At 43.7% G+C, this 16074-nt stretch overlaps 1 protein-coding gene across 7 annotated transcripts in view; it reads right to left on the minus strand.

Moving 5' to 3' along the window:
• Nucleotides 1-16074, minus strand: part of rtkna (rhotekin a) — a 46465-nt gene that overhangs the window by 10259 nt on the left and 20132 nt on the right. The window contains exon 1 of one of the 7 annotated variants that reach the window (XM_078087622.1): nt 11536-12012. The exons of 5 other annotated variants lie outside the window; for them this stretch is intronic. In XM_078087622.1, the coding sequence (XP_077943748.1) occupies nt 11536-11559 (24 nt within the window). In that variant the 5' untranslated portion in view covers nt 11560-12012. Of the gene's footprint in view, nt 1-11535; nt 12013-16074 lie in introns of those variants that run through there. One more of the 7 variants, XM_040195293.2, reaches the window with a different exon arrangement.

Here is a 16074-nt window from a genome sequence, read left to right on the forward strand (position 1 = left end):
TGCAACACAGGGCATTTCAAGATGAGGTTAGGTGTGGTTTCCCATCAACCACAGTCCAAGAAAAAACTAATTTGTATCCTTTGGATACAACCACACTTGCTCTACATGGTGGTGAAACCTACACTAAGAGTTGTAAATCACACAGATCCAGCTTCTCTAGTCCCCGAACCAAACCACCAAAATACTAAAACACTGAGTTATAGTCCGGCATACATTACAATGTCACTTGATACAATAACATAGTGTAATATTAAAAGAGCCTCTGGTGATTACTAGCAATTTCCTCCTCAGAAACACTGCCAGGGACTAATTATTAAACAAAAGCGAGCATGACCGTGTACTTATACTAATTAAGATAATGATCGGTTAAGAGTTGTGTACAATGTACGTTGGTTGTTGAACACAAAAGTGGCTACACATAATAACACAATAAGCCTGCAATTAAATAAACACATTCACTGACTGTAAAGCAATCACAGAACTCGTGCGAAAAAAAGGGGAGCAAATTACAGCCATGTAGCACTTAGCTACTAGATGATTGGTAGGTACAAATTTGAGGCTATTCCAGCATGTATTGATGTTTTTGATTGTTATGCAGTGAATTATTCAAAGATCCTTTAAGAACGAGCAACATGTGTGTTTTCTAGATTAACAATATTACACTAATGAGCCTAAGCTTTAAAAATGATAGAAAAACAAACATGAAAACAACCAACTGTTTGCACAGGTTGAGGAGCTGTCGCCACAGTCCAGTTTTATGCAGCGGGATTAAAAGTGACCTGCTAGGAGGGGCTCTGTATTTAGAGCAGCTAAATTAACAGGCTTCGCCTTAAGGGGGATCCCAGAATAGAAGACTAACAGCCAAGATCTACCTCTAATCCACGCGTCTGGTTGTATGTCGGGCTAATAACAGTAAAACTGACAAAAAACACTTTCAGACAGCAAATCAGAGAGACACACACACACACACACCAAACAATGTGAGAAACTAATTTCCTCTTCATAGCCTTTCCTGAATACTCCTATGCACACACAAATACGCCCTTGCAAACACACACGCGGTCACGACGATGCTCTCACACAATGTCTTAAGAGTGGCAGGTGTCGGCCCGGTGGGCAATGACAGAGCGGCGGCCTGCCTCCGATCGGGGGAGTGTGGACAGCAGCCAGATAGAGGGTGACGGAAGGGTGGATTGGCGACAGGGATAAAGTGCATGTTGGGCATCAAGCGGCGACACAGAAGGGAGGCGGTGTTGTCAAAGGAAACAGAGGGAGGGGGGGCGGGGTAGGGGGCTGGAGAAATGAAGCAGCGAGGTGGTTGAGCGAGAAGAAAGGAGATATGGGTTGACAGGCGCGAAAGGTCAGGGTGAGTTTAAGAGACAGTTGGGAGTAAAAAAAAGAGGCAACAAGGGAAAGTACAAGAGTAAGGAAAGAACGGGAGAAAGCGCCGAACGTCAAGAGATGAGCAGGGAATATATCGTATGAGGAGGGATGGTTGGGGAAGAGAAAAAAAACATATTTTGGCAAAAGAGAGGTGATCTCTTGAATCAAGCGATAAAGAGACAGATTTAGCAACAGAACAGAGATAGTGGGTTATATATGAGCAAATCAGTTGCTGGGGTAGTAACACAGCATAAAGCTCTGTAAGTGAGTAGACTTGGAAATAAATGGGAGTGTCTTTTTCATAGAGGAAAAAAAAATACAATTCATATACAATACTGTTACACTAATGGTTAAAGGCAGAAAACTTCATATATATATATATATACATATATGTAATTTTGCGTGCAGAATTAAGATGATCTGCATATTGTTACCTCATACCTAAACCATCATTGTTAAAAACCACGCCAGAGTGGGTTTGGCTGTTTAACACAAGGCTGGTGGATCCCTGTCCCCATTTTGAGGTGTGCTTATGCAAGTGTGTGTGCCAAAACATCGCTCTGGATAAAACAGTCCTTCAAATAAATGTAAGGGATATCGTAACAAAGAATAGATCAGCAGTATTAAACAGTATGTTTGGAATGATCCACTGTGTGTCACACACAGTTTGACGCATGGTAACCTTTCAGCAGGTCATTTGATGCCTCAGTAGATACCAGATGGTCACTTCCTCCATCACCTCTCTGACCCCGTCTGGCTGTGTGCGTTGATCCTCACTAGCGTGTCTGTGGGTGTGATCACGGGGACACTAACCCACACACCTACACAAACGCACGCATGCTGGTTCGGGGATTTGACGCCGCTGCAGATGGTGTGTAATGGTTTGTTTACGATGTGTTGATACACACGAGTAGGCTTTCCTGTTCAGATCACTGACCCTTGACCTCTGAGGCCCTGAGCAGACCAGGTGGCCGCTGTTACAGCATGGAATTCCATGGGATTAGATTAGATAACACATGTATATTAACAGCAAGAAAGCAACCCATGTTGCTTAGTACAGTAGAACCATATTCATTCAAACTACGTGAGAATGGCGGTGGGGAGGAGGAGTCATCACCTGCCTCAGCTACTGTAGTGCTAATTAGCAAGCGTGTGTATGTTATCATGCTGCACTAAGATGGTCAATGTGGTAATAAATTACCTTAAAAATGTCAGTATGTCAGCATTGTCCTTGTGGGGTATTTCTAGGCTGCTTGCATTAGCAATTCATACAGAACAGTGTTGCAGCCTCACAGTCAGTCTTCGGTTTACTGTAGCAAGCATGGGCAAAATACTACGTGCATTTCTGAAACATGTGCTCACACACAACAAGCATCAATGTTGATATCAGTAAAGAAATTGCTCTTTCTGCATTTGCATGGAATCTGAATTCTCCAGCTAAAGGCTGACTTCTCCAACCACAGTCAAACTGTGGTGCTTCTCTCTCTTCACCAACACTGCAGTCGTTTTCTTCCTAAACAGAAAATACGTCACAGCCGACTGCTCGTTGGACAGACAGAAAGAGGTTGATGGAGAATAAAGGAGAGTAGCAAGGGGAAAACAGAGTAGGACTTAGATACACTCGGACACATTGACACAACTGTCTTACTCACTCACTGACTCACTCACTCAGTCTCTCTCTCTCACACACACACACACACACACACACACACACACACACACACACACACACACACACACACACACACACACACACACACACAAAATATGCTCTCTATCTCCATTTCACATAGACAAACATCCAAGAATTGGAAATTCCTGACCGCTCCCATGCAGGCTTCAGTGACCAAACTGTTGGCTTTCAATTAGCCAGCCACAACTATGTGCCTCGCCTTCCTCTCCACCCTCTTCCGCTGCTTTCCCTCATGTTCCCCCACGGCTCGAGTTGAGGATGGAGGGAGCAGTTAAGAGTGTAAAAAAAGAGTAGGGTATCAAATAAGAGAGGGAAATAAATCAAAGGCAAATTAGCTAACAAAGAGTTAGCATATGATAGAACATGAAAAGTGGGAATGATGTAAAACAATATACAGATAGAGGTAAGAATAAGGACATGGATAGAATATGGGTGAATTGCTAGGATGTTGGTAGAGGAAGCCATACTCATGACCACAGATGCAAAACAAAAAAAAGAAGCCCTTATACGTAGATAAATGTGTAAAATGATTGATGGAAAAAGAACCACTGAAAAACAATGATCCAATTCCTCCAACAGGGTCCCTTCTGTGCCGCGTACTGCAGCTGCTGGAGGCCTGGGCACAATGACAGTGAAAGGAACTAGATTGCTACTGGTCAGACGGAGCGGAGGGAGGTGTGGGAGGAGGAGGGGAGGAGGAGGGGAGGGGGGAGTAACAGGGTGGAGTGTTTGCATTCTCCTTTTACAACAGCCTTTTCTGAAAGTCTTTTCAGCGCAGGTCACACACACACTCTCCCCGGACCCTCTCATATGGCGAAATGTTCCTATGTACGCAGGTCTAGGTGCCAACATGCGGATGTCATTATTGAGGTGATTGCTGTAGTGATTTAACGCAGAACCAACTCGCCCCTTATAGCGGGGACACTGTGAAATCTCCCCCCTTCAGACAGAGCTTATAGCATTAAATTATTCGCTGACAATTTAAACCATTTCAGCTCTGATTGCCTGGAGAACTATGCGAGTGCTTGTCCACATGCGCCTGTGTGTGCGAGCGTGTGTCCAAATGACTTTGCAGCCAGCTGTTCTCACACAAAGGCAATGTGTTCCAAATGCAGCTGAGTCCCAGAACACGCAGAGAGGAGTGAGCGCAGACAGTGCCAAAGAGAGAAATAACACGCATGTGTTTGTGTCTTAAATGATATTTTCTGTACACAAAGAGGTGCCGGTATATGAATGTGCATGGAAACAAATGCAGGCCAGTATGTCAGTGCATATCTGCTCCGCCTGTGCAATTTGTACATGTGTATTTTCTTTTTTTTGGGATGCATACCTAAAGAGAGCAACATAGGAGAGAGTCTCAAGCCATAAAAAAAATTGTTTCGCACTACAAGAGAGCAAAGGAAACTTAGAGTCTGCCAAGCAGTGATCACTTGAGCAATTTATAGGCACACTAAAGGGCTCTTTCACGGCTGTGCACACTCAGCTTAATACTCTGGGTCCGCATTATCATAGTAGCAGAGTGGGAGGTGGGAGAAGCTGCAGGCAGGCAAAAAAATGTAATAATCATTTGAAGGCAATGTATTAGTAATTATAATAGGAAGTGTGTGAATACCCGGGCACGTGTGTTAGTATTTATTTGTACTGAATGACTGTGTGTGGTCTCTCAGCGTATAACTAAGGGGCCTGTAGAGTAAAGATTTATGAAATGCTGCATACAGGTTGTAGAAGAGACTAATAAATAACACAGAAAAAATCTGTACATTCAACCTGCAGGGTGGTTTATTATGAGTAACAGCACAAAAACACTAATAACAGCAGGACCCCCACCCGTGTTTCTCTTCCCTCTCAAAGGACTGGGGGAAAACATCTGGGCTGTATTTAAACACCTGTAATATATTTAATTGTAAAAAATCTAAATGACAAGATTTTAATGTAAAAGAAGCACAAGAAACCATATTCCAACCTTCAAGGGTACAGATAGACCAGAAAAGCCTCAATAAAAATCAGTTTGACTCATGTAAAGGTATAATTGTGTTCTCCATCAGTTCTGACATGTTGTATGTTTCATAGCTCTTAAAATGGGAAATCACAATCCCCTGCATCTAATGAAAAGACAGTAATGGGGAAACCCTAATGATACTAATTGGCAGACCAGACAGTCTGCGGGCGGAAAGAGGCAATTAATAAATTAGGAAATACACACACACACACACACACACACACACACACACACACACACACACACACACACACACACACACAGCCAAATTGTAACTTCATCAGTGAACATTACTGCCAGTCAGTGTTGTGCACTGCAGGTATGGAACACAGCCACAGACTATTATACAGGCCGATGCTGTGTTATTAACTGATTAGCCAGCTTTTCCTCTAAGCCACAGGCTCATACAGAGGAAAGGAGAGGAGGATTTAGGAAAGGAACAGTAATAAAGCAGGTCCTTCTGAGCCCCTGATCCAAGACCATTGTGATCTCTCTCAATGAGACGAGAGCACTCTGCTCTGAGTCAAGGGGATTGGATCGCATTAAAAGATACACATGAAGGCAAAATTACCTGATGTAACATTGTGATCTACTGTGTGCAGGAGTTTTCCACATGCTGTTACAGCCGGTTCTTTCTCTAACACAATTTGAATCTCCCAAGAACCCCTGCAAGCGTCATGGAAACTGACAGCTCTCAGTACGACATGCTTCCTCACACCTCGGGTGGACGTGGGAAAGTGGGACACGACAGGCTTTAGATTCAATCTCTACCGTGTGTCCGGTCTGCCAAGCCCAAAAATGTATTTTAGTGACATTTGCTCTTAGGAAAAAAAGCAAACTATTCCTGGCATTACAGTGAAAAATTCCCATGGTCCAAACAACAATCCAATTCAATCAACACAAAGCTCCGCAAAACAAACACTGCATTGTGACTCAAAGGAGTGGGCAGAGAGGGTCACAAATGGAGGGTGACAAACAGCTCAAAAGGGACAAAAGGAAAGGTCGGGGGGGAGGGCAGGAGGTCACAGTGCCATCAGTTCCCTGATAGAAAGTAGCATCCCTGCTGGGTCCCTCACTGTTAAGCGGCTTTTCAGCCCCAGTGGGGTGAAGGGGGGCTAGTTCTCTCACTACCATAACCCTGTAACACATTTGTAAAGCACTCATGCGTTAATCCAACCCCACCCCCTTTGCCGATGAACCGTCTCAACAGACTGAAATGCTTGTCTCAGTAATGTCTCAGTAATCTGAGGCTTTCCGTCGTGTCTGAATCAGGATCAGGAAATCGGCACTAATTAGCTCAGCCGGCCTCACAAGCATTAAAGCCTCCCAAATGTTCCCCTCTGTTGTCTTTTACTTTTCTTTGCTTTACAACAGACACACGTGGAGAACTGAAACACATGTGCGGCAAACAGCTGGACGTGGAAGAATTGGAAAGGCCTTATTCTTCCAGTTGAGTGCAGCGTAAGTATTGATGGGCAAAATGGAGCTTTTACAAACATGTTAAAATAGGATTACCGTATATGTTAAACCACCAGCATCCGTCAGCAGAACAATTGATACCTTTTAGGTACCCAGCTCGTCCCCCATACTCAATATTTATACTGTGTGTCCATTCCTCTTCTCACCGCAATTAGATTATGTTCATTACAGCTTGGGCCCTATTGAAGTATAAGCAGCCAGACAATGTTGTTTACAGCTTCTATTATCCAAATCAATCCTGGGGTCTTGCAATCCATGTTAATGTAGAAATGTTCTCCGTTTGTCTTCTCTTATGGCCGGTGTGCTCTCTAGTCTTGTTTCTATAGCCTAGAGCTCTGTTGAAGCTGCTTTTATCACTCTCCATTATTCATCGGTGTTGCCTTATTTAGACTGTACGGCCACATGTGTGTCTGTAATCACATGTGCTTCACCCACGTGCAATCCCATGGATGGGAGGGGAGGCCTTTGTCCATCATGAAGCTGTACGAGACAGAAAGGAACCCATGGTGAAACTATGTGTTCATGTGTGCCCTTGAATCAGCATCGACCAGAGAGAGAACGCAGCTCATTATAATATTCATGAAGCCGCAGAGGCTTCTGAGCCGAGTTGAAGCAAAGCCGGATATGACTTAGCTGACCCTCAGCCCTCTGCCCTTAGGAACAAACAACCCAAGAGACGGACAGATGCTCATTTCAGATTGTTCGGTATGAGAGGGAGGACGGGGTGGTGGGGGAACTAGCATTGGCACAAATCCAAGTCACTTATTACAAATTTGTTATGAACATTTAAGTTCTATGCTTGTTTAGGAATAAAAATAAAGACATAACATCCTAAACTGGGTATGAAATGTAAGACAGCACACTGCTTTCTGGTGGAGGACAGCGTTACAGCCTTTCCATGTGCTATTTATTAATGGTTGCCATGAATTAATCTGTGATCAAATGAAAGTATTATTTGTTTCAACGCTTTGATTAATGTCATATTCCTGTCATGGAGGACACATGAAAGGTGAGATCCACTCAGTCCCTCACAGCACTTACAGGCGGCTCTGGTTACTAATGGTTCCCATTAGCCCTTGGAGTCATGTGAGACAGTTTAGTGAGAGACAGGTAGAAAATTAGGTTTTTTATCAGCCCTCCACAACAGATTGTGAAGCCGATGTGATAAACACTGCACTAACAGACACTAGTTCATATGTATTCCACAGAGGAAAGTCCTACCGCTGGCATGTAAATGCTCCATAAGCAGGTCGACAGAAACAAAGCTAGTCCATGGGTGTGGCCGTAAAGTCCAAAACAACCTCCCAACGTCTGTTCCTAATTGCGTTTCCTTGACCTCTAATGGTTCGAGGAGAGTTGTGAAGAAAACCCATGAGGAGTTGGGAAAAGACAACTGTGTTGTCTGGTCAATCCAACTACACTTCAACTGAGCTACGTAATTATCAGGAGATGGGGGGCGTGGACATGGGGAAACTGCAACCAAGAAAGAATTCAAAAATGTAAACAAAAACATGGCCCCCGTGAAATCTATTATTCTCCTACATGTATGATTTTATTTTGCGTGTGTGTGAAAGGGGGAACCGGAGCACCTTCCTTCCTGCTGCCTTCTGTGTGACTGATTCACACAAACAAAACAATTGAAACTGTTGCATATCAATACTTTCTTTGGAACATACATGAGGAAGAGAATATGTAGATCTACAGTTTGTTACATTTACTGCAGCCTGGCAGCAATATTGAAGAAAGTTTGTGCATAAATCCAGCAGTGAGTTGCTGTAATCAGATGTAATTTTCTTTTTACGGTAATTTATGTTAATCATTTCAATGATGTTCATGTGGACCTGGGTTTGAATGGAGGACCGTGCAGTGTCACGTCAACCACAAACCGTTTAAAATAGCTTTTCAGCACAGAAATGAGCAAAAGATCGAATTATTGTTTTCCCCCAAAAGCGTGAGAATACCACGTTGGTCCACAACGTAGCTATTACACGTTTTGCAGTGAGACTGGGTTGGCTAAGTCAACAAAGCACCAAGAGGTTCAGTCATAGACACACAAAGAGAGAGTGACTTCATTCTGTGCTCTGGTAGACATTACTCCACTATATCTTCAAGAGAACGTTATGTTAATGAGGCTTTCAAAAATATTGGCTATTGACTAGGTTGTTCGGAATTCACGTTCACGCACAAGGATTCACATCCTTCACATGCATTGGTAACTTTCCCCCAGACGCAGACAACAGGTATCAGATATTTGATGTCTGTCAAACAGCGCTGTATTAATGACTGACAGCTCAGCCTCTGCTTCCGAGGATAGACGTGACAGATAGACGTGGGCTGGGTCCAATCGGGATCCGCTGCCAGCAGCTCTGTGTCAGCTGCTTGTCTGAATATCTGACTGAGCGAGTCTTATTCACGACCGTAAATCTGTTGACAGCCTCCCTCTGCGTCTTCAGGTCATCACTCCCCTCTAATTGTCCGTTTTCCTGCCTGGCCGTCACTTCTTTCCCCCAGTATTAGCATTGTGGGGCCTGCTGATGCATACGTATAAACGGTGTCATGATACCTGCTCCTGCATTAACCTTATCCGTCCGCTCTCCCCTCTCTTGCACTATTTTGTTTCCCTTTTGAGCTATTCCTGCCAGGACAAACCCATTGAGAATTCTGCCACTCTGCTGGCAGCAGCACTTGCGTCTAAAAGGAGAAAAAAAGAAATAGGACAGTACATTGCTAAGAGAGCTTTGCCATGGCATGTTGGGCGGGAGAGGAGGACAAAGCCTGGAAAGAAACTCTATATAAAAAGTAGGAACCCCCCAGGGAGAGGACGATCGTGTATGAATAAGTGCAGGTTAAAAGATCTAGAATTGGGTGGGCGCCGAAGCAATATTGTGCTGGCGCAAGGTGTAAGTGGCTCATTTTTCACACTAGTCCTCAGACAACTGGCTCAGGGAGAAACACACGCACACACACCAAAAAGTCCAATTCAGCCCCTTCTCCTCCACCGCCGTCATTCCGCACAGTAAATAGGCTGAGGGAGTCCCACCTACATCAGTCCTCCCAGGAAAAAAAATGCAATGGACGATATCAGCAGAGAAAACAAAATGACCTCTACTGCAGACCCACATCAGCAAAGAGCAGGGGCAGAGAGAGGCAGCAGGAGAGAACACACACGTGACTGCAGGGGTGAGCGAAGGCTTGGGAGGGAAAGTGAGGAGGGGAGACGGACACATACAAGGAGAGGAGACACTTGAGACACTTGAGATACCTATCCAGATAGATATAAAGAAAGGGGAGGGAGACAGAGAGCTGTGTGGACAGACAGAGACTTGACTGCAGAACGCTTCTCTGCAGTTAAGTGATTATTGATTGTTGGACACGGGGCCGAAGGATTCCATAGCAAGCGAACTGACACAGGATGCTGACTCGTCTCCCCCTCTTGTATAATTGCAAAGGCAATGAAAGGTGTAAGCAGAAATGCATTTAGCAGAATTAACAAATTGGGTTTAACTGCAGAATACAATGAATACATCTGCATAAAGCAGCAGCAGAAAGTGTGATAAACAACATCCTTCACATGCAGTCTGCAGTAAGTAACCTTTTCACCACTAATGACCAGAGATGGCTGTGGCTGTAACAGTAGGGACACAATGAACACACACCACACGCTATGCACCACACATGCTTAAACTGAGATACACACACACACACACACACACACACACACACACACACACTGCATTCCAGGAACGGAAAGATCACATCTGTCTGGCTCGTTCAATATCAGACCGATGTTGATGCAGGTGACCTTTCAAATCAACAGGGGACAAAAATCCAAAACCTCACTCTCTCTGTTACATCCAGAAGCATCCTGTCAATAAGTATCGTGAAGGCAATAAACAGACAGAGATACAGCCAGTTGTTAATCTGGATAGTTTCAGTGGTGCAGAAAAGTTGATTTTAGGATGTTGTCTGTCAGATGAATGGACTTAAACTGAGAATACTGAATTCCAGTCACACTCACAACATCTGCAACTGCTTTTACAGGAGTTCTTCATGTTGAAGAAAATGTTTTTTTTGGTCTCTTTCCTTTTTTTCCCTGGCACTTTTTAGTGTGGTTGGTGTACATGTGTTCAACTGGAAAACATGGCAAACTGCTTCTTTAAATAGCAAAATGAATGCAACATGCATTTGCTATGTGAACTGGCTCCTCTGAGCAGAACCATTTCATGTGAAACAAAATGGAACATTATTATTTTATTGCCATGTGAAAAAACAAAAACAAAATTAAAAGCATAATATTCTCACATGCAGGTCTTTTCTGCTGCAGCTATTTTCTGGCTATTGGAGGTGCTTAGGAAAGATGTATTCACAAGAGAGGGTAAAACACATTGTTCCAACTCAGGGAGGCCATGCGATAAAGCACAGTGCAGTCAGATAACATGAAATTGAGGTTTAAACCTCCAGCAGAATATAGAGAGAGCCAGAGTGGGTAAAACAAAGGAATTAAATCAATATCTGCTTTTATCGAACCGTGTCAGACCACACCAACTGTAATTAATGTAATAATAACTTCCTTTTGGTTGGTACAATTTAAGATTTATTGTGACCAGACCCCCTTAGACACGTTGCCTTTTAACACAATCATGGTTATTAGCGGAAATCATTAACTTAAAGTATGACATAAAACATTTCAAAGATCAATAAGTCCCACTCAGCAGAGACCTTAGGAACCAATTAAATAATTGAACTGCTTCATCCATTCCCTCAAACTCTTTTGTGATATCACATTGTGACCTGTGAAGACTGGTGTGAAACACTAAAAATCGGTTACTTCTAAATACGCGTGAGCTTGAAGAAGCTGCGTGTTCCGACGGTGACGAATCAACCCGGACTGTGACGTGTTGTGACTGTCCGTGTTTCCATTCCGTCTAAGTCTACACTGATCGGAATCTTTTCGGGAGGAATAAACAACAACAAATCTTACCCTTTGGTTCTTTGAGTTGTTCATCCTTTTTTCTTCTCCTTCCAAAAAGGAGCAGCACTGCGCCTCCCAACTCTCCAAAACTAGCGGCACCGGGGCTTTACGCAACGCCAAGGACGTCCCACACAACCCGGCGAAATACCTCAGCTCAGATTTCCCCTCTGAGGCAGCTCCATTTAGAGGCTAAATGAAATAAGCACAGCAAATGCTGGAAATATCCGCCGTCAATTATCCGCAGAAGTTGTTACGGATCCGCGTAGAACAGAACGACCTCGATCCGGATCATTTGGGAACGATCGCTGTCACGCGTTTCAAAGCCTCTGCGTGTCGTCTTGCTCATTTTTATCATCCTCATTATTGTTGTCGTCCTCCTAGTAGCACAGCTCCAGTCCGGAATCACACACAAACAAACACACGCACACGCACATGCACACACACATACGCAACCCCACCAGCACAAGGGAGGAAAAAGACTGACCGGCTGATGGACCAACCAAGAGCCGCTTCTGAGGAAGCGGGTGTGTCTGTGTTGTGTGTGCGTGTGTGTGTGTGTGTGTGTGTGTGTGTGTGTGTGTGTGTGTGTGTGTGTGTGTGTGTCCGTTCCTAATCTGTGTAGCAGCGCTGAAGCAGAGGAGAAAGACCTGTCATGTAGGCACTTGCTCTGAAATCTGTGTCCAGGGACTTCCAGTGGTCCCTGAGGAGGATCCCTGGGGTGTCGGCAGCAGCTTTATTAAGTGTCATCTCACTGTCATTCAGTCAGTGAATCATATTGTCCCGAGGCTCAGTTCCTTGTCTGAGGGGCTTGTTGTTGCCAGTATTGAGACTGTTTAATGCCCCATGGGGTTTATGGGTCCCTCTCCTGCTAAGTGCACAATCTAAAGATATTTGAGAGAAACTGATTTAAGGAGGATTTGGCTGTCCGGACACTTTGGCAACGCTGCGCTCACCACCCACAGCGGAAACAAGATGTTTATCCTTTTTTCCCGGTTATGACTAGGATGAGGAAAGAAATTCACAACGCACTGGTCAATATGCCACTTGCATCGCTGCAATAGTGCAGAAAAAAACCACCCGCCTTTCACGCATGTCTTGCATCCGTGAGCTGAATGTTTATTTTTAAAACACATACTGCATCTCTGCATTTGTTTTAGACAATACAGTTTTTGTTTTGTCCTTTTTAGTATTATTAATGAGTGTGTGCTAAAAACCTTCCCCTGCCTGGTTCGGTGATCCCACAGAGGAGACGCTGAGTGGCACATCCCTATAGGCCTTATAGGGTTGGCACAAGTTCATATAATTCTACTGACAGAACCACTTATCATTCAGGAAAAGAGAAAACGTCTTCACTCGTTTCACTCTGCTCCTCGTCTTTCGGTGCGTGCATCTGCTTATTGCTTTGCCCCTTTCGTGCGCACTGGGAAGATGCCGTGCAGCGGAGTGCATCGCCTTGTCAACCGCTGATGTATGAGACTGACTCCGGGCAGGTGGAAACGGGAATTTCCGTGAATAAAGCGGGGGGCGGAGGGTAACCTGGCTCACGGAAATCCGCACTGGGGAACTGATAAGGGATATATTTTGCAAACAGAGGATGTTATATTAAATATATCTCTGCAGGAATAAACTGAAAAGCATCAAACATCCTTGTTGATTGAAAATGTTCCTGAATATCAGCAACGGTAAATGTCTAAAACCTCATCGAAAAGAAGACAGAAACTACAACACTGGTTTTGTTGTGTTTAGTTTGTGGGTTGAGAAGTGGAATGAGATGCAGTACATGTAGCCCTGAGATGCAGCAGATGTCATGTGGGAGGATGAGGATGGAGGAGGAGACAGTCGGTCCGTGGGCAGCCGTGGCTAACGGCAACAGAGCAGCAAAGTCCACCTCAATGCTACAATAACACATCCATGGCTGAGTGACTGCAGCTCTTAACCTTCAGCCCGGGACAACAGAGAAGAAACACCAAAGAAATATTGAAGAGAAAAAAACGTGTTTTTAACCCTCTATTCCATCCATCCCTGAGCGAGGATAGACGTGCGAACAAGACAATCCTTGATCACTCAGGATTTAGAGCTGTAAATATCCCACCGTTAATCAGATTAAGCTTTCATCGGCGAGAAGCCGCGCCCGAGAGCCAGAAGGGGAAAATGGCTGCAGAAGACAAACTTACACTATCAGTTCACCAGATGACTCAGGCAACAACATACGAATGAGTGACAATATCGATGCCAGCATGTACGGCATACGCAGACAAAACAGTTGAGGCTTAAACTATGTTGCCCCCCGGTAAATCGGAATATGGTATCGGCCAAACAATGACATAACATATTCAATGAATCTTGACCTCAGATTAGGAACATACTTGGGACAGTTTTCCCATGCTGAAGTCAGCGGGACGAGCTGAACGAGTGATCATCATTATTCCCAGTATACTTCGAAAGCATTCGAAGAACGAGAGGACACTCATTCAGCCAGGTTAAACTACTCAGCCCCCGTCCCTCTGAGATTCGAGCGCTTCCTATTGACTCACAGACCAGTTATTTTCCCAAACAAGTGTTTCCCTTTTCTTCTGCTGCCATTTACATCCTCCCTCAGTAGACCTAGAGTCTGTTGGAGCCTTGTGTCTGATCACAGAAAACCCGTTTTGTTTCGTTTGTAATCTCATATCCATTCACAGCCTGAAGGAGAAACTTAGCAGAAAACGCCAAATGACCTTATAAAAATTCACCACTCAAGTTTGTCGACATTTTTATCTGCTGCTTCTGATAACAGCAGCTGTGAAGGGACAGGCCTGTTTCTTCTTCAAATATTTGACCACTTTACCATTTTAGACAGACCTTTGTTATAATAAAGGTCTCTGGGTAATTTCACAAAAACTGATCCAAAGGAAGAACTGGAGCAAAAGGATAAGCTTCAATTGCTTTAGGGCAGTGCTGGGAATAAGATTGAAATACAGGAATAGCTTTCTCTCTTAACAACCATGTAGTGACATCATTTCCTCCCTGTGTCAGTTCTGCCCGAGAACAGGTCATGGGATCCTGGGAGTAGACTACAGCCTGACACCAGACAAACTTGACGTCAACATCACATCGCATAGCTGTGCAGTTTACTTAATATACACAGCAGAGTTTACCTGTATATCTAAATAACAACTGCATCCCTCATTATTGTCACTAAAATGAACGTCTGCGAAAGGAGAAACCTAATAGACAAATGACATCCGTGAGCAAATGCAACCTATACCGTAGTATTTTGCAAGTTAACTAAACAGTGATCATACCCAATGCTATATATACTGACCGTCAATCTTGGTGCATTTTACAGTGACAGCTGCGGTTGCCGAGGACACAAGCTCTGTATGTTTTTATGTAGGCCCCAAAATAGTCCCTGAATAAAAGTTACTCATGTCTGTGAACTGTGACATATGTATTAATGACTCAGTGTTTCAGAGCAACTTAGCGTAGCAGGGCTACATGGGGGTAAACAGGGGTCTCTGTCCTGCTGGCTGTTAACAAACAAGTTACGCCTTTCCCCAGAACCAACAGGAATCACTGTACCATTCCTGAGACCATACCAATAATAATATGAACTAACCTTTTTATTTCTGAATTATAACACAAATGTCAAAAAAATGGAGAAAAAACTCAAAATATATTTGTTCAAAGAATTTCATGAAAACAATAAAAAATATATTAAAAGGTTAAAAATGCCATGGGAAAGTTACATAAAAACATATTAAAAATAACGCATTTTGAAAGATATTTGTTTCCAAAAGTAAAAAAATAAAAAGATATTAAGTAAAAAAATGTCATGGAAACAATATGTTAAGTCAAAAAATGTCAATGTTATGAAAATGTAATGAAAAAGTCAAAAACTATGTCATGGACATTGAACGTGGAAGTCTGTTGTTCATTCTGGACATCTAAAGCACTTCTTGCCATCCTTGGAGAAGGATCCTATATACAATTCTCAAAGGGTATTATGCACAATCGTCTCCTTCTCCTAATTTGACCCTGAGATGTTGACCCAGAGTCCAAAACATGACATCATCCAGCTGGAGAGTTTGTTCCAGTGATCTCATCAACGTGAGGCACAGAGGTTGCTTCTTGTGGAGGAGGAGTTATTTGGAGCTGAAACAGCTGAGCGTGATCTCTCAACACCTCCCACCACAACAAGAGGCCCTCTCTCAGCAAGCTTGAACCTCAGATCTACCTCAGTCTTAAGCCTCAGCTCCTGCTGACACGCCACTAAACTGTGGGATTCCCCTGTGACAGTTTGCCTTTAGCATTAAGGTTTTCCTTAGCATCTTTTATTGCTTTGATAATTAGGTGTTCTGCAAATGCCGCGAGGCCATCTGCACAGCTTTTCTCAGTCACAACCAAACACCTGTTTATATGAAGTTAGTGGGTCTCCCACAGATAGCAATAACATCATCCTATCCCAAGACTGAAGAGTTCCTCTCTTGTTCTTTATTAAAACAGAATGAACTTTCAGATGGTCAGATGGGAGCCCTCCAAATGCTGACGGAGTTGTTCAACCTGCCA

Source organism: Gasterosteus aculeatus, chromosome 13, assembly GCF_964276395.1.
Source record: "Gasterosteus aculeatus chromosome 13, fGasAcu3.hap1.1, whole genome shotgun sequence".
In the NCBI taxonomy this organism is placed as follows: Eukaryota; Metazoa; Chordata; class Actinopteri; order Perciformes; family Gasterosteidae; genus Gasterosteus; species Gasterosteus aculeatus.